Source organism: Sorex fumeus, unplaced genomic scaffold (genome assembly GCF_029834395.1).
Source record: "Sorex fumeus unplaced genomic scaffold, SorFum_2.1 ptg000054l, whole genome shotgun sequence".
In the NCBI taxonomy this organism is placed as follows: Eukaryota; Metazoa; Chordata; class Mammalia; order Eulipotyphla; family Soricidae; genus Sorex; species Sorex fumeus.
In genome coordinates this window covers 14,427,140-14,445,905 of record NW_026606111.1, presented here as the reverse complement: position 1 = coordinate 14,445,905, position 18,766 = coordinate 14,427,140, and the positions used below count along the sequence as shown (strand labels likewise).

The 18,766-nt window shown below is 37.8% G+C and overlaps 1 protein-coding gene across 2 annotated transcripts in view; it reads right to left on the bottom strand.

Annotated features, from left to right (window-relative positions):
• The window catches only part of UFL1 (UFM1 specific ligase 1), a 34,474-nt gene extending 22,295 nt beyond the window's left edge, over positions 1-12,179 (bottom strand). Inside the window, exons 1-6 of one of the 2 annotated variants that reach the window (XM_056125299.1) lie at positions 12,060-12,173; positions 10,663-10,808; positions 8,705-8,733; positions 7,980-8,077; positions 7,204-7,318; positions 6,099-6,229 (exon numbers count right to left, since the gene is read on the bottom strand). In XM_056125299.1, the coding sequence (XP_055981274.1) occupies positions 6,099-6,229; positions 7,204-7,318; positions 7,980-8,077; positions 8,705-8,733; positions 10,663-10,808; positions 12,060-12,136 (596 nt within the window). In that variant the 5' untranslated portion in view covers positions 12,137-12,173. Of the gene's footprint in view, positions 1-6,098; positions 6,230-7,203; positions 7,319-7,979; positions 8,078-8,704; positions 8,734-10,662; positions 10,809-12,059 lie in introns of both variants that reach the window. The other variant, XM_056125300.1, reaches the window with a different exon arrangement.
• Between the last annotated feature and the right edge of the window lie 6,587 nt (positions 12,180-18,766).

Below are 18,766 nucleotides of genomic sequence, written 5' to 3'. Positions count from 1 at the left end.
TGTTAAGTCATTCTAACTTTTCAGTCTACTTTTATTGATAATAGTTTTATATTTTCTTTATAACAATCTTGGGAAAGCAGAAACAGTTTTTAAATTCATATTTAACACCATTGTGCTTGGGGGATTTTTTACTAACTTACTTTTTTCTCCCTGGCTGTGCTCAGGGCATGACAAAATGTGCCAGTGATTAAAACTGGTTTGGCCGTGTGCAATGCAAGCACCTTACTAACTGTTCTATCTTCTCTAGTCCCTAAATTATTTATACAAAATTCCTTTATGAATCATATCTTCTATTGGGCTAGAGCGATAGCACAGCGGTAGGGCGTTTGCCTTGCACGCGGCTGACCCTGCTGAGCCAGGTTCGATTCCTCCGCCCTTCTCAGAGAGCCTGGCAAGCTACGGAGAGTATCTCGCCTGCACGGCAAAGCCTGGCAAGCTACCTGTGACGTATTCAATATGCCAAACACAGTAACAAGAAGTCTCACAATGTTACTAGGTCCGCTCGAGCAAATTGATGAACAACAGGAGGACAATACAGTGACAGTCTTCTATTCTTTATTCAAATATTTTAGCTGTCTGAACTGTTAAACTAATCAGGTTCTCTAAGTTTACTCTCCTTTATTAAATAATTAGATCCGTCTCTTTTTTTTTCTATATTTTCAGTTTCCTTAAACTGAAGAGATCCAAGGACTCATCTTAAAATTATGGGCTCATAACATATTGCAGGTATTTAATAAATACTGCATTGAATTGTAAATTATTTTTAGTTTTGATTTTTTGAAGGAGGAGGGCTAGACCATATCAGGCAATGCTCAGGGCTTACTCCTCCTGGCACTGTGATCATTCCTGGCAAGACTTGGGATATCATACATGATGGTATGGGTTGAACTCAGCTGTGTGTAATAAATTGTCTTTCTGGCCCTGTAGCTCTGTTTTTTTGATTTTTTTTTTAATGATGGAACTTCAACTGCTGAAATACTGTGCAATTTGGTATATATATATATATATATATATATATATATATATATCTTAATTACTTTCCACACTTCTTTGTGGCTATACTAATAGTAAATATAAACCTGTTTTGAGTCAGAGATGCTGGTGTTTTTTCTTGGAAGATGGAACTAAGAAGAAAATAGTTTCTAACAATAATTGCTGAGTATAGCTACAGTCATTACAATAATGAATAACTGATCAAAGAAGTAACTGTTTGTCAATAGTAAAATGTATTTTTAGGCTATATAAGCAATATCCAGAGTACAAAGTGTTACAAAACTGAACACTTGCCACCTTTCCCAAATGCCTCCATCCTATTGCTCAGCTAAACAGCTTCTCTCAGAAACAAATCCATTACAAGTTTGTTGAGTTAGAAGGGTGATCCGGCTGCCTAGTCCTCTTAATAGTAGCACGGTTCTCCCGTTCATCGATTTTGCTGGAGCTGGCACTAGTAATGTCTCATAACAAATTGTGAGACTTGCTGTTACTGTTTGTGGCATATCGAATAAGTCATGGGGAGCTTGCCAGGTTTTGCCATGGCAAAGCTTTTTTTGTTGGGCTTTCTGAGAGGGGTGGAGGAATCGAACCCAGTGAGCCGCATGCAAGGCAAATGCCTTACCTGCTGTGCTATTGTTCCAGCCCCCTCCTAATAGTACTCCACGTAAATACAAGATTTGGGGAGCCTGGCAAGCTACTGAGAGTATCTCGCCCACACGGCAAAGCCTGGCAAGCTACTCATGACATATTCGATATGCCAAAAACAGTAACAAGTCTCACAATGGAGATGTTACTGGTACCCGCTTGAGCAAATCGATGAACAATGGGAGGACAGTACAGTGCTTCTATGGGTCAGAAAGATACTGTTTGCTGAACATGGTAACTACATTCAAATACATGTGAGAGGGCATCCACACAGAAATGAGAAATGTAACAAAAATGGGAGACATGTCACATCAAAAAGAAATAAAGGTAATGGAAGAGAAGTTTCTCATGACGAGATAGGGAACGGAAATAAAAAAAGGAGGAAACTGGAGGAAATTTAGTGTTGTAATGAAATTACATACTATAAAGTATGAAATCATGGTCTGTATATATACACAGAGGTCGTGACATATAGAGTTGTGCACACCTGTTTATGTTTATCCTTTAGCTTGTCTACTGAGAAGATGTGGGAGCTATGATAGGTTAAGTAGCAATAAGCAATCCAGTTCCAGATCTTGGTTTCTAAATAATATGTTCCACAGAGCCTGGAACATCATGTACGGAAAGAAGGGAAATGCTCCAAAACAAATGGGAAATAAGAACACAGAAGCTAGCTGCAGTGACTGTCCCTAACTAAGTCAATATAAATATGAAAAGCTAGACTGATAAAAATGGATCATAAATCAAGGAAGAAAAGATGGAAACCCGAGTTTCCCTATTAAAATAAACAAACAAATTGAATGTCTGATAAAGAATGGGATAACTTACATGGTCTCAAGTTACTGTTATATAAAATAATCTATAATTACTTATAAACAATTAAAAGGAATAAGTAATTTTATGAAAAGTCCAGCAGATATTTCCTGATTAAAAATTATATGCCCATTTTCAGTATATGGAAAATTCTTTTTTGTTTTTTGGGGGGCCCACATCGGGTGGCTTTTAGACTGACTCCTGGCCCTGCATGTAGAAACCACTTCTCCCATGCTTGAGGATGGGAGTGAAGGGGCAACATGTGGTGCTGGGTATGGAACCTGGATCAGCCATGTGCAAGACAAACATCCTACATATTATTATATGTATTATATATACACAACATATTATATTTATATTATTATGATATTAATAACAGTATATAGAATATAACATATAATATACATTAACTAATGTTAACTAACATACTAATACAACTAGTTATATATAATGTGTATTACTATAGCTGTACTATAGTTTTGGCCCAGTACCTGAAGAAATTTAAATGAAATGCCACCTGACAGATTCAATGACAAGCACACAGAATCACTTCCACGATACAACTTCTAAAGTAAAATAACCTCAATAAAGTATTAAAAAAAAACAGTGGAGAAGTAAAATTAAATATTTCACAAAATAATTGCTATGTGCCCTTCAGAAGAATTGGGGACAAAAATAAAAATCAAGTAACTCTGAAAGTAAGGACAGAAATAAAAATTAAATGCAGTATGAAATTCTGAAGAAGATACATTTGTATGGAGAACCTTAGTGCAACAACTAGTAAAACGTGACTGGCATATGTGAATTGGATGATAGCAGTAGTATACCAATATTAACTTTCTGATTTTGCCGTCTTATTATATATGACAAGTACCCCGTCTGTAGGATATACAGACTAAAAAGTACTTGTGGAGACAGAACACTGTAACAGTGACTTCCTCTCCAATTGGTCGGAAAAAAATATTCTCTTTGGGCTCTCTGCTTATGATCATATTTCTGAAAAAAGAAAAAACTGTTTCATGAGTTTGTAAGTTTTAGCTTCCAACCTGCTAGCTTTTTGTAGCACCAGGACCTTGCATCTGAGATGCACAATAAAAAACACGTGACTTCCAATATAAACAGTATCCTAGAAGGTAGTATGTGTAGAAGAGACTGATTAGAAATCTATGAAAATAGTTGAGTGAAAAATAAATTAAAGTGATTGTAATGGTGATATCACAGAAATAAAAATTACCTAAGTAATAAAAGATATTAATTCAAAAGACTGTACTTTGAAAGGGAGAGTGAAAGCAACAGCATTGTGCAACATTTTTACAGCTGCAGACCTGTCCTATTTAGCAGCCCATGGAGTATGTTACAGTCAATGTAGCACACAATCAATTTTCAACCATTTTAAGTTGTGGATTGGTACTGATCTGCAAACCAGTGATTGAAGAACACTGGTACAAAAAATGATTTCTGGGTTTTTGCACAAAAATGCAAATAGTATCCAATAAAATTAACTGGGGCAAGGTGGGCTAGCTCGAGATGGTAAAATCTTTAAGTACATTTAATTTGAAGCACATTTGTAAAACATTTTACTAAAGATGCTATGCTAGAAGTATGAGTCTGAAATTTAAAACAAGGCATGACATAGGGCATGAGATCTGGTTTAATTTAGAGGACATTACTTACAAGTACCTTTGATTTCTGGCAAAAAGAGAACGTAAAATTATCCAAGAAGAAAGCGCCAGACTGAGAAGAAAAGATGATCTGAAATAAAACTTGAAAGACTGGGAAATGAAGAGCTAGAAAGAGTAATTTTAAAGGTGCAGTAGAAAAAAATATATAAAAAGAAATCAGCAAATGTGGTATTTGAAAGAAAAATGTAACACAATTTCAAGAAGTTAACATGATTGGAGTTCATTTCACAGCAAAGTCATGTAAAACAAGGACAAGGAGTATCCATTAGTTGCAGTGATACTGACATTTATGTGCTGTCACTGTTATGTACAAAGTATAAGCCAAATAGGTGACTTGGGAAATGCCTGAAGGTAAGAAGAAAATTGAGATAAAAAATGTAGATGTTAGCCCTTGAGAAGATCGTTTTAAGGAAAGGAACAAACAGAATGGTAGATTTCAGTGGAACGTAGAGTTCAAAGTTTGATTATTTTGAGAAATCATGGAATGTTAAAATGCTAGTTTCAGGGTGAGAAATAAAATCACAGAGATAAAGTTAAAGACAAAGAAAAGAGAAAACTGCAAATATGGACTTTCTCAATTTCATATGGGAGTTTGTCACACAGATCCAAATAATTTTAAATATTCTTATTTAGAAAAGGTAAAGTGCTTTTAAATTATAAATTATATCACTAGATCAGTGTTAGTGTTCAGGGGGTGATGGGACGCTGGTGCTCGGAAATGTATACTGGTGGAGGGATGGATGTTGAAACACTCTATGACTGAAATCCAATGATGAACAGCTTTGCAGTGCTCTGTCCCACAGTGATTCAACAACAACAAAAAAACTGTATCACTAGTCATTAATCTGTACATTGTATTTAGAATATAGGATGTTAAAGTATCTAGCTCTATCTGAAGTCTGAAGAAGTTAGTTGACTTGATTTATCTCAAATTCACCTGGTTACCATGAGACTCAGCTATGGCCCAATAACTTCTGTTTTTTGTGACACACTCAGCAGTGCTTAGGGTCTATCCTAAGGGCTTACTACTAGCTCTGTCATCAGGGATCACTCCTTGTGAGCTCGGGAGAACTGGGGATAGAACAGTGTCAGTTGCATGCAAGGCAAACATCCTGCCCACTGTACTATCTCTCCAGTCCACACATTTTTGATATTAAACCAAATGCTTTTTTCATGATCTGCATGTGACTTTATATTCTTACTAAGGCACTGTGCAAAAGTGTATTTGAATCAAAAGAAGAGTTAAGGTAGGGAGAAGGAAATACAGTCTGAAGAAGAGTGGCTAAAGTCTAAGACTCTTGCTCCACATAGTGTTTATTCTGTTTTTCTAGAGTCCTGAATTATATTTTGCTTCTACAAACAAAGGTGGAGGGAGTCACAAAACAGCAGGTACAATGTTTGCCTTGCACATGGCTGACCCGGGTTTGATCTCTGGCATCCCATATGGTCCTCTGTACACCATCAGGAGTTATTCCTGAGTGCAGAGCCAGGAGTAACCCCTGAGCACTGCTGGGTGTGACCCAAAAAACAAAATCAAGAGGGGCTAAAAAGAAAGTTGCCCTGCATGTAGCGGACCTGGGTTTGATCCTCGGCATCCCATATGGTCCCTGAGCACCACACAGCCAGGAGGGATTCCTGAGTGCAGAGCCAAGAGTAAGACCTGAGCAAACCTGGTGTGGACCCAAAACCAAAATAAATTAATTATACTGGAGAAAAAAAAGACTCAGCTAATAGAATATGATTATATATACATATGTACATTTTAAAACATTCTTAGTGAAAAGGCCAGAGAAACAGTGTAAGGTTTGCTTTACATGCACTGAACCCAGTTTGATACCTGGAAATACATTTGATCCCCATGCCCCAAGCACCACCAGGAATGATTCCGGAGAGCCAAGAGCAGCTCCTAAGCACTTGCCTGGTGTGGCCCAAACCCCTCAATTCTCCCCCAAAGATTATACTTACCGAGTTATAGCGCTGAAAAGCCCACGTATTCTTGCTTTATGTCGAGAAACAAAAGCTTCTGTAAAAATTACTCCTCTATTATCAAGATCAATGTGTCCATTAATAATTCTACCGAGTCGATGAGTTAGTGCCTGGGGATAAAAAATACATTTTGTTAATTTAAAAGAACAAAATTACACATAAACATTTATATTTGTGTAGTCTTATAAAAATCATGCTCTTTATTGGTTCTGTAATAATCATGTGACTGAGAAATTCCAAAAGGCAAAAATTTACAAAATTTCTAAGCAAAATAAAGATGTGGGACTATACAATTTATCATCTGATGCAGAGCCAACAAATGAATAAACTTAACTATTGATATGCCCAATTTGCTAATTTGGGTTATTCCTAATGCAAAATAGAAGTGATTTCCTAGATATAGGCAAACTGAAACATAGAGCTAGCCAAGAAACAAACAGGACCCTGGAAAAGGTCCTACTTGAGCTTATGGCTCTAACGTAGAGAAAAAAAAAAAGTTTATTCTAAGATTCTATCACCTAGTAAGCCACAGGCCTAAATATTAACTTCTCTGGTATAAGTTATCTGTGCCCAGAGATCTAAATTGACAGATATTTGGTACCTCATGAATATTTCTCCACAATTATACTCAGATTGAAGGAAGGTATAACTGAAATAAATCTGTACCTAATTCAAATCCTAAAATAAATCTACTGAGGTCAATCTGGGGATTGAAATCAGGGTCTCCTTAAGTGCTTTATCACATGAGTGAGATTCCCTAGACCCTTTTTATTAGTTATTATTTAATACGTAACTGTAGAGTGACAACTTTAATATTCTGATTAAAGTTTATGTATATATTTCTTATATACCTGTTATTGTATCAAAGTAGACTTATAACTGAAAATGTTTTTCTCTAGGTTCAAAGATTATAATCATTTCTAATTGATTTTATCAGAAACATCAATTTAACAAGAAGCATCATAAAAATATGTTGCTAAACCAACAAACACTTGCAAAAATCTACTAATAGTAAGAAAATCTGATTTTTCTGCTTATTAATTCATCTAAAACATAATTAAACTTCAAAAAAATAAATAAATACCTGTGTCAGAAAGTTTCCAGGAAGATCATAGGTTTTGCACAGTTCTGAAATTGTAACCTGACCACTTTCTTGCAATTTATCATTCACCTCTTCTGCTAACCGATCTAAATAGTTCCTAATATTTATAAAAGACAAAAACAGTTATTAAGAAAGATTTCCCTTTATATTTTATACTCTGAAAGCCATTTTATCATCAATGTAACTAAACATAAGTTTAGTCAAGTTATAAATGCCAAAGATATTGTAGCACTGCACTGTAGCACTGTCCTCCGTTGTTCATAGATTTGCTTTGAGCAGGCACCAGTAACGTCTCTATTGTAAGACTTGTTGTTATTGTGTTTGGCATACTGAATATGCCATGGGGAGCTTGCCAGGCTCTGCTGTGTGGGCGAGATATTCTTGGTAGCTTGCCAGGCTCTCCGAGAGGGGCGGAGGAATCAAACTCGGATCAGCCACGTGCAAGGCAAACGCCCTACCCGCTATGCTTATTGCTCCAGCCCAAAGGTATTGTAATAATGAAAAATTTAAAGTTATTCTTTATTGATTATTTTGGAAAAAAGTTTGGTTTCGAAGTTAAGATCACACCAGAAAGACTGCAAAAATCATGTTCTTGTAATTTTTATGATAATAGAAAATTAACTTCATATTATTTCCAAGTACTCTGTATAATCAATTACATACTTTTAAGAAAAATAAAGCAAAATGACAAAATGGCTACTGCTATGCTAAATGTAGTATTTAAAAAATACACTAGTATTATTAAATACTGTACTTACTCATCTATTAGTTGTCCCAAGACTAGCTGAACATGCTTTTCTGATTTAATAATGTCACTTATTCTATTTTCAATATGAGTCAAGTCCACATTAATGACCTGAAAGATAAATAAAGATATGATTAGTAAAAAATTTACATTGGATTTTCAAGTTTGAAATGATATATATCTAGTATTATTATCATTCTAAAATTTTTAAAAATAAATTTCAATCTATTTTAAATATAAAAATCCAAATAGAAAAGAGATTCTCTACTTTCAGTACTGACCTATACTTGTTACTCTTTGCTTCAGCAAAAAACTAAAATTTCACATAAGAATTGACAGCTTTCTGAATACACTATAACTTTGATTTTTTCTAAAAATTGCTTTTTTAAAATATTTTTAACTTCAATGTACTTAAAAATATGAAAACATAAAACTAGTGATTTTTCTCCTCATATAATTACCTTGTAATTACACAAAAATTACAATTATAATTACAGCTACAATTGTAATTACAGCTATAAGTTTATATGGCAAAGAATGAGAATACTGACTGAGAAAGAACTCATGAAATAGATATACTGTATCAGAACTTCTTAGGATTAAAAAAAAATGGACCAGTGAACATTATACAATTCTTTCTCCAGAAACATACAAAATATGTCTGTAAATATTTTTAAGGTATTAAAATGGCAAATAAAAATTAAGATCAAAAGAAAAATGTGTAAATTTAAATTTTACCTGTTGAAGATCAACAATGTTTACTCGACCTAGTTTAAAGAAAAGATACCTGTTTAAAGTACTTGTTATTTCACCAGTTGAAAACTACAAATATCAATAAATTTACATTAAGAAATGTCTAAGTTCTTTTTCTATAAAGGACATTGAACAGCATAATGAATGTATTTAAATACAGACTATTAGCTGAATAAATCTTTGCAGATGTGAAGACATAGGAACAGTCTACTTTCAAAGTTTCACTTGTCATATCAAATCAGTGGATAAATCAGCTAGTGAGAAGTGTCTCCCATTACAGTGCTTATACACTGCTAACAAAGAGAACCTAATTTAGACAAATTCTTTTTCAATATTTTTGAAACTGGAAGTCAGATTTTTATCTCTGAGCAAAATACATCTGTTAAGGATCAAAAATTATGAAAACACTGAATTAGCTCTATCCAGGAAGATTTAAAAAAACACAAATATACTCAGTAATATGTAACAAAGAGTTGTTCTCATAATTGTTTCTGTTTTGCTCCATGTTTAAATTTCCTGTGGTTTAAATTTTAAAAAGACCAAACAAAGTAAAAACTTTGTGTTCTTATCAACTATTCTTGGGTATTTGTCTCCCATTCTGTTACTTCATATCCCCCAAATGAGTGCAGTCTTTCTATGTCTGTCCCTCTCTTTCTGGCTCATTTCACTTAGCATAATACTTTCCATTGTAGAACCACTTGTGTGAAAATTTCATGACTTCATCTTTTCTAACAGCTGTAAAGTATTCCATTGGGTAGATGTACCATAGTTTCTTTAACCAGTCATCTGCTCTCGGGCACTTGGGTTTTTTCCAAATTCTGGCTATTGTGAACAGTGCAGCAATGAACATACAAGTGCAGATGTCATTTAGACTATACATTTCTGCCTCTCCGGGATATATTCCCAGGAGTAGTATTGCTGGGTCAAATGGGAGCTCAATTTCTAATTTTTTTGAGAATCGTCCATACTGTTTTCCAAAATTTTGTAAGTCTACAACTGTACCTCATGGTGTTTCACTAGTAGAAAAAAATAATTAAAAAAAAGAAAAAAAAAACCTTTGTGTTCTTATAATGATACTTTTTACAATGATTAAGTGTAGCACTGTATGGATGAGAGTTTATTAATTTGCAAATACATACTCAAAGGAGAGTTCATAAGAGGGGTGTGGAGGTGGCAGCAGGTGATAGTACCACCCTATGCCGGTGGGGCTGTGTTCCCAGCATATGTTCCACTACACTGCCAGGAGTAATTCAGCAACAGAGAGCCAGGAATAAGCCCAGAGCACCACTGGGTGTAGCCAAAAAAGAAAAAAAAAAAAGGTGTCTGTGAGGCAATCTAGCCTTGGATTTTAAGAATGCACATTCCTTAAAAATATCTTCTCTCCTTTTTAATTACGACCGGAAACAGGTCGTTAGTTACTCTCTCCTGAGTCACGGAATAAAGTTACAAACTATGAAGTAACAGTTAACTCACACATACATAACTCTGTAAAATCAATCTTTTGCAAAGTAATAAATTCATTTGTTATATGGGCTGGAGTGATAGGATAGCACATAGGGCATTTGCTTCACACGCAGCTGACCCGGGTTCAATTCCTCAGTCCCTCTTTGAGAGCCCAGCAAGCTACCAAGAATATTCTGCCCGCACAGCAGAGCCTGGCAAGCTACCTGTGGCGTATTCAATATGGCAAAAACAGTAACAAGTCTCATAATGGAGCCGTTACTGGTGCCCGATTGAGCAAATCAATGAACAAGGGGAGGACAGTGCAGTGCTATTTAAGTTATACGATCATGTTCAGCGAAATCTATAAAGATACTAAGACTGGGTATTATATCAACAATTGAGAAAGATGTCCTATAACTGCAAATAATTATTTATGGATTTAATACTTCCTTTTTTCAATATGGAAAAAAAAAGAAGAAAAAAGTTGAGCGACCACTTACCGCCTCGCACATGCAGTTCATCTCTCATTTCTTTACTAATTTGGGCTGGAGTGATATATTCTTTCCCATCAAGTGTGTGAACCACGTCCAGCTGTTTCTGAGCAATCAATTTAGTCACAATTTCAATGCAATTCCGCTCTGACAACCTGAAGCATACAAGAAAAGTTATGTTTTAAAAGTATACTCGATACATATGGTGCTCATTAAACTCAATAGGATGTGGGAAAATGGGCATTTAAGTTACTAAATTCTGTTTATTACAAAATATTTTATTATTATAACAGTACAATTCAACAAGTTAAAGCTCTTTTGGAGTAAACAAGATTACAGGCACTAAAACCATGTACGTAATTGGTACAAATCACCTTATTACAGACTGCAAGTCTGATTTCTTTACTAGATCTGCTACTAATCTCCAAATCTGAACAGAATGGGGCCCTGTTTTAACTTTCATTACAGAAACAAAGAAGAAAAAAAAAAACAAACAGGCAGAATTTTAAATTGAGTGCCATTTGCCTTCCTCTTCAGTGGTCTGTAGACATGGCCTTTCAGATGGGAAAATCCTAAATGCAACTGTTACCCAAGCGTGGAACCCTGTGCCTTAGTTTGCCCTCAATGCCAGTCAGAGCATTAGGAATTATAGTCTTCAGAGAACCCAGAAGGAAAAAAGACACTTGTAATCAATGAACCAAAAAAAAGAAAGAAAGAAAGAAAGACAGACAGAAAGAAAGAAATCAAACCATGCATTCTGCTAGCACTGTGTGTGTGTGTGTGTGCGAGAGAGAGAGAGCGCTCTGTAACCTAAATAGGCAGCGTTAAGGAGCACCTGACATATATGACCCCCAAGGTTAGTGATTTGGATGGGAAATTAATCAGTGTCCTTTTAAAGATGCTAGCTAGCCTCCGGGCCTCGCCCACCTGCAAAGGTGGCCCAGAAGATGTAAGGTTCGACAGTCAGCCTAGCATCTGCAAAATAAGTGCTCTCTTGGGGGGTGGGGGCTCTTTTTTGCCAGCTCTTTCGTGGCTCAGGAAGCACAGCAGGGGAAACAACGCCACGGTGATTGGATGACAGATCGGCATCGGGAGCGCTCGCTCGCTCGCACCGCGGGGAGTCACCAGCCCAGGCCGCCGCGAGGAGGGGGACACGCCTGGCCCAGGGACGGCGGGGAGCGGCGGGGACAACCCAGGGCCGCAGGAGGTGGCAGGCTCCCCGGGCGCAGGACTCAGTTCAAGAGCCTCCAATCTTTTTATTTTCCCGGCTGGGCAAGGCCGGGATTTCCCAAGGATCGGGGAGTGGGGGTGGGGGTGGGGGGTGGGGACTTGCGGGCCTCGGGTCTTTGGACGTGGCCGCTCAGGGGCTTCGGTGGACTCCACAAAGAGGAGGGAGGGTCGGGCACCTCTGCGTGGCCTCCGCGAACTGCGCCCGCTGGAAGTCGGCCGCCAGCCGCCTGATCTCTTCCCAGGCGTCCGCCATCGCGGCTCCCCACTCGTCCAGCGGCCGAGGAAGTGCAGACACGTCAGCCCCAAAGGCCGCGGGAGGCGAGGCGGAACGGGACGCGCAGAGGGACAAGAAACGCCGCCTCCCCGTACAGACGCCGAACGCGCGCGCCCCGGGCCGGGAGAGGGGCGGGCCCCGCGGAGCCGAGGCCACGCCCACCGCGCCTGGGCGGTGCAAGCCGCACTGGGCGAATTCGCCTGCTCGCCCTGGGAGTCAGATCACCTGGTTTGGGGCCGGGTGTGCCAGGGAACTAGAAGAAGGGCCGCGTTAGAAAAGTGTAATCTAACGTCTTTGCTTTATTCCTGATGTCAGGAGAAAATTTAAGCGTAGGATTTATCTAGATAGCCACTTTTTTTGCCCATGCTTGTGCTTGTAGCTAGTTTCTCCCCTTTGGTTGCTATCAACAATATCATGAACTTCTTTCTGAGGAATTAATTAATTTATGAACGAAACACCATGAGGTACAGTTGTAGACTTAGAAATTTTTGTGCTTTGCTTTTAGATAGCACAGCGGTAGGGCGTTTGCCTTGCATACAGCCAACACTACCTACCCGAGTTCGATTCCTCCGCCCCTGTCGGAGAGCCCAGCAAGCTACCGAGAGTATCTCGCCTGCACGGCAGAGCTTGGCAAGCTCCCCGTGACGTATTTGATATGCCAAACACAGTAACAACAAAGTCTCCAATGAAGACGTTACTGGGCCCGCTTGAGCAAATCGATGATCAACGGGAGGGCCTTTATTATTATTATTTAATGATGGAGTACCCATCCCTCCACCAGTGTCCATTCTCCACCACCACTAATCCCAGTATCCCTCCCACCCACCCCCATCCCCCCATCCCACTCTGCCTTTGTGGCAGGGCATTCTCTTTTGTTCTCTCTCTCCTTTTGGGTGCTGTGGTTTGCAAAAGAGGCATTGAGTGGCAATCATGTTTGGTCTATAGTCTACTTTCAGCATGCATCTCCCTTCCTAGTGATGTCGGTGGACCCCACGGGTGGCTCACACGAGTCAGGAGGAGAGAAAGACAGTCACCCTCTCTCACTCCACCTCTGCCACCCAGAAGTCCCTGGGAAGACTAGGACCTGTAAAGTCTGCAGTGAGCCCCTGCTTGGCACGGGCCTGAGCCCCGCCAGCTCCACAAGGTGGCTGTCAGGTCACACTTTAAGTCCACTTGGTCTTCTCGGCTCGGGAGTTTATCCTCACCACCAGATTGCTCGGAGAGCCACGGACTCAGGCTGGAGTGAGGATTTGCTCTTTGCAGGAAAGGAGAGGTCAGTCCCAGGCCTTACCCAGGGTTTCTAGGGTTCTTGTCTAGCTTGCAGAAAAGAATTTCAGGAGTAGACAAGCAGTGAAGTAACAGATTTTTTTTTTAAATTTTTAAAAAATTTTTTTAATTTTTTTTATTTTTTATTTTTTTATTAGTGAAAAACCATGAGGTACAGTTATAGGCTTACAAATTTTGTGCTTGGGTTTCAGTTATACAATGATCAAGTGCCCATCCCTCCACCAGTGCCCGTCATCCATCCCCACGGGTCCCAGCATCCCCCCCCCCTCATCCCCCCGCCCCCCCGTCCCATCCTGCCTCTGTGGCAGGGTATTCCCCCTTGTTCTCTCTCTCTTCTTTTGGGTACTGTGTTTTGCAAGAGAGGCTTTGAGTGGCAATCATGTTTGGTCTATCGACTACTTTTAGCATGCTTCTCCCACCCTGGGAGGGCCCTCACAACACCCTTCATTTGGTACTCTCTTCTCTATCTGAGCTTCCTTTTCACCTAGAGCCTGTGGCTGGCCTTCCATTCATGGAGCAAAATTCCTGGTACTAATCTCAGCCATTCCTGGGTGTTAATCTCCCTTTTTGTTGCTTTATGTTCCCCAGATGAATGCAATCTTTCTGTGTCTATCCCGCTCTTTCTGACTCATTTCGCTTAACATGATACTTTCCATGTAGTACCACTTGTATGTAAATTTCATAACTTCATCTTTTCTAACAGCTACATAGTACTCCATCTGAAGTAACAGATTTTATTTGGAGGTTTTGGGAGAGGAAGAGAAAGGGGTAAGCGGATAAGTGGGGAAATGGAGAGTAAGAGAGTTAAGCGCTCAGAGAGAACATGGGCTTCTACAGAAATGGAGAGCCTTGAATGGGCTTTTGGGTGGGGTTTTATAGGCTCTTGGGGTCCTCTTGGTCCGGAAGTTCTGGAGTCTTCTCTGGGCTGATCCACCAAAAATTAATCGGATTAAGAGATGCAGATGTGTCTGATGGCTCTCTGGTGAGGGATCAAATTTCTTCCGGGTCTGCTGAAGGGCTGATCAGGTCTTGTTTCCTTCCCAAAATTTTGTTGATTTAAATTTCATTGCCAAGGGCCTTTCCCTGTCTACCTGCCTACATCACTAGGAGGATCCTCCCAACACCCTTTATTTGGTGCTCCCTTCTCTATCTGAGCTGCCTTTTCCCCTAGCATGTGCGGCTGGCCTCCTGCTATTCTTGGATGTTAGTGTCCTATTTTGTTACTTTATGTTCCTTTCTGGGGAATTTAGCCGATTCTTTTTCTTCTAAAAGAATTTGTCTTAAGGTATAGGATTTACAGTACTATTTATTATATTGTTTCATGCATACATCATTCTTACCTGGGACCAGAGCAATTTTTTGTTGAAGGACATTATTGAATATTAATGACACATTAATGGCAATATTGATTGATTTACATTTACTTGCACAAAGATGTGTAATTTTGTATGTGTATGTGTACACATACCATTAAGGCTGTGTATTTTTTTTTTTACATAGGTTAGAACCTCTTCTAATTCTCTTACATGGTGAAGCAGTTCTATCATACAATGAAATAAAATATAGAGCAAGGAGCAAGTTGATTTTGCTCTCCCCTATACTCAGTTCAGTAAGTAAAGTAGATATTCAGAGTGCTTTTCTCTTTTTCCTTTTCACGCTTTAAAAACAATTATTCCTGAAAGGTATCAGACAGGAAAACAAAAACATGAGAAAACTTAGATGACAGTGTGTCTGATGATGAAAGGCTTCACTCGTGAAAGAAAAAATTGATAAGCTGGACTTCATTAAAACAAAAAACTGCTGGACAAAAGTCAATATAAAAAATCAAGAAGACGAACTGGAGAGATAGCACAAGGTTTAAGGCACATGTCTTATATGTGACTGACTCTATTCTGGTACCCCATGCATTTTGGAAGCCCCAAGCACCACCTGTGTGACAAGTAATCCTCAGGCTGTCTGTCTGAAAATATTACTGAAAGAGGCCTCTAGGTGTTCTGAATATGGTTTTGGAGGCCCTCTCCTAAAGCTTAAAAATAAATGAAACAGTTAAATCTAAGACTGGGAGATTTTTGTTTTCTAAAATAGGCATCTAACAAAGAAGATATCCAAAAGATATATGAAGTCTTAAAATTCAACAAAAGAAAACATTACAATCGATAAAAAAAGGTGAGTTGAAGACCCTAAAATTTTATTAAAGAAATTGTAGAAATGTCAGATAAGCATAAAAGAGATGCCACACAACATGTACCAGAGAAAAGTAAATTAAAACAATGATATACCACTGTAGCATGGCCGGAGCACTGTCCTCCCATTGTTCATCGATTTGCTTAAGTGAGCTCCAGTAACGTCTCCATTGTGAGACTTGTTGTTACTGTTTTTGGCATATTGAATATGCCACAGGGAGCTTGCCAAGGCCCTGTCGTGCAGGCGGGATACTCTCAGTAGCTTGCCGGGCTCTCCGAGAGGGAAGGAGGAATCAAACCTGGGTCGGCTATGTGCAAGGCAAAAGCCCTATGCACTATGCTATTGCTCCAGCCCATGCAATGATATACCATTATACACAAATTAAAATGATTCAAATCCAATTCAACACTGAAGGTTAATGGTAATGAGTTATAAGCACTTTCAGAACTTGCTGCTGGGAATCAAAAATATTGCAATCAGTTAAGGACGCAATATAGAACTTTCTTAACAAAACTAAAATAATATCACACAACCCAGCAACTGCATCCATTGATATTACAAAGGAGTTAGAAATTTATATAAACACAAAAACCTTTATACAGAGTTTTGTTGCATGTTTATTCTTAATTATCAAAACTTGGAAGCTACTAATATGTCTTTCAGTAAGTGGATAGGTATGTTAACTGTGGGACATTCATATAATATTCAACACTAGAGAGAACTGATCTTTCAACTCATTCAAATACATACATTAATCATTTAATGAATGTTACTAAGAGAAAGAAATGAATATGAAAAAGTAATGTAATATGATTCCAATTATAATACATCCTAGGAAAGGAAAAACAAAAACAATGGGTGCAGTAAAGCAGTTGGTGTTTTCCAGAAGTTGTCAAGGGAATAGGGATGAATAGATAGGACAGAAGTTTTGAGAGCAGTAAAAATATTCTGTAAGATAATATCATGATTGACATATATCACTATAGAACTATCCAAACTTATAGACCACACAGAACCAAAAGTAAACTCTTATGTAAACCATATGATTTAAGTGATTATTATGTGTTGATTATAAGTTCATCAATCATACCATATAGCAAGGAGGTATTAAAGAAAACAAGCCAATGAAAGAGATTTTATGATGCTAAAGTCTAGGAAGGCAGCAAGGCACTCAAGGGTTATAGAATTTCAGAATATTAGAACAGAAAGGTTCACACTCGTAGGTATCCTACCTGCCACAATGATAATTTCTCTGAAAGACCTTAATAGAGTGACAGGAACATTTCACTTGTTTTCTATTTTGCAAAGTTGGATAATCAATTTTAAGACAGATCTGGGAGAAATTTCTTTCTTATGAGAGATGTTTACCTCTTGCTTCCATATATTTTTCCTGAGGTGATCCTCAGAATGACTGTGATATGTCTTTCCTGTGACAACTTTTCACACTTTCAAAACATGTCCCTTCTATTTTGTTTTGTTTCAGTTATACAGCAGATCCTTCAATTGCATCTCTAGACAAGATTTCCAGAGCTTAAAATTTTTATTTCTGCCATCGCCTTTTATAGTTCATTAAAATTATTGTTTTTATTTAACTTAATAACAAAATTGGCTTAGAGAAAAATGCACTCTTGTGGTTAACTAGATAACCCTTAGAATACTAGATGTAAAATATTTTATGAGAGGATTATAGTCATTTAAGATTCTGATTCATTTAGTTCACAAAATAAAATAACTACCTTTGAGTGTAATTATCTTAAATATGATGCAATTTCTTTTGTCTAAGATGAAGTTGATGGGATGTCACCTTGTGTATGGAATTTCTTATTTTTCAAATGTATCAATTTTAGGAATGCATTTGCTTGTTCTTAAGCAGCACATGCTATTTCCTGATGTACAACATTCACTCTAACTCCTCAAAACAAGTTAGTTAAATATTGCATTTTAGAATTTGTTTTTATTTTTCCTTTTTTCCTGTCGGTGCTCAGGGTACCATGTACATTACTGTGAATTGATCCGAGGTTGGCTGCATACAAGGAAAACAGTTACCTTAGTCTCTGTACTGTACTGTTACTCTGTCCCTAAGTTTTACTTTTTATCTGAAAATGAGACTTAATATTCTATTTTGATATTAGTAGGTTTTGTTGGGGAGTAAGGAAGTATGTTTCTGTTCAATGTGATCTTTTACCTTCAACCGCTAGTTGATGACTAGTGTTTTTTAAGGCCCATATCATTTTATCATTTGTAAAGACTTTGAACAAATCTGATTTAAATCATGTAAATAATAGTAAACTCTAAAATTCCATATGTATATATATTCCCCTTTTATTTTTACTAAAATTATCTTTAATTATATTGTTTACTATATTATTTAAAGACACATTTTTATAAAATGTTATATATGTCCCAAAGCACTATATCTTTGTTTCCAAGGGAACAAATTCTATATTAGTCTCTTCTGGTTTTACTTTTTCTACAAATTCCTTCACAGAGCTATTTTTAAGGCCAGATTTATTAGCTCCAGGCATCACTTGCTTTTCTATGTATACTTTTACACAATATAACTCCCAGCCAAAATGACAAAAATGCAAATTCTTAGAAGAACAAGTCAGTGTTTGTGTCAGTGTTTGGTACACATCTAAAAGGAGCTAAAACCCTCTATTTCATCAATGCAATATGATTTCAAAGAATACATTGCCAGCAATATCCTGGTAAAGACAGTTTTGTGCAGAGTTAAACATTGTAAGAACACATTCTAGGAAATATATATTGTCTACATTCTGCCAAGCATGGTAAAATCAGGCTGACTAAAATCTCTAGGAAAAAACCTGCGTCTAATACTTCTCCTTTTTCTTCACTCCTCTCCATCTCCTCCTCCTCCTCCTCCTTCTGTCCATACTCCAGATATTATTAATTACACTAACAAGATAGTGTGTTGTAAAGATATTGAGAACATATATCAGATGCTATACCCAGAACCTCCATTTTCCAGTAGGCAGGGGTCACACCCACCAACTGGCCCCCTGGCACCGTGTAATCCCATCAACTGCCAAGACCCAGAGACTATAAAACCTGGCTCCTGGAAGCACAGCCGCATTTGCCACCCTCGATATCTTATTATCTCATTCTTACTTTGGACAA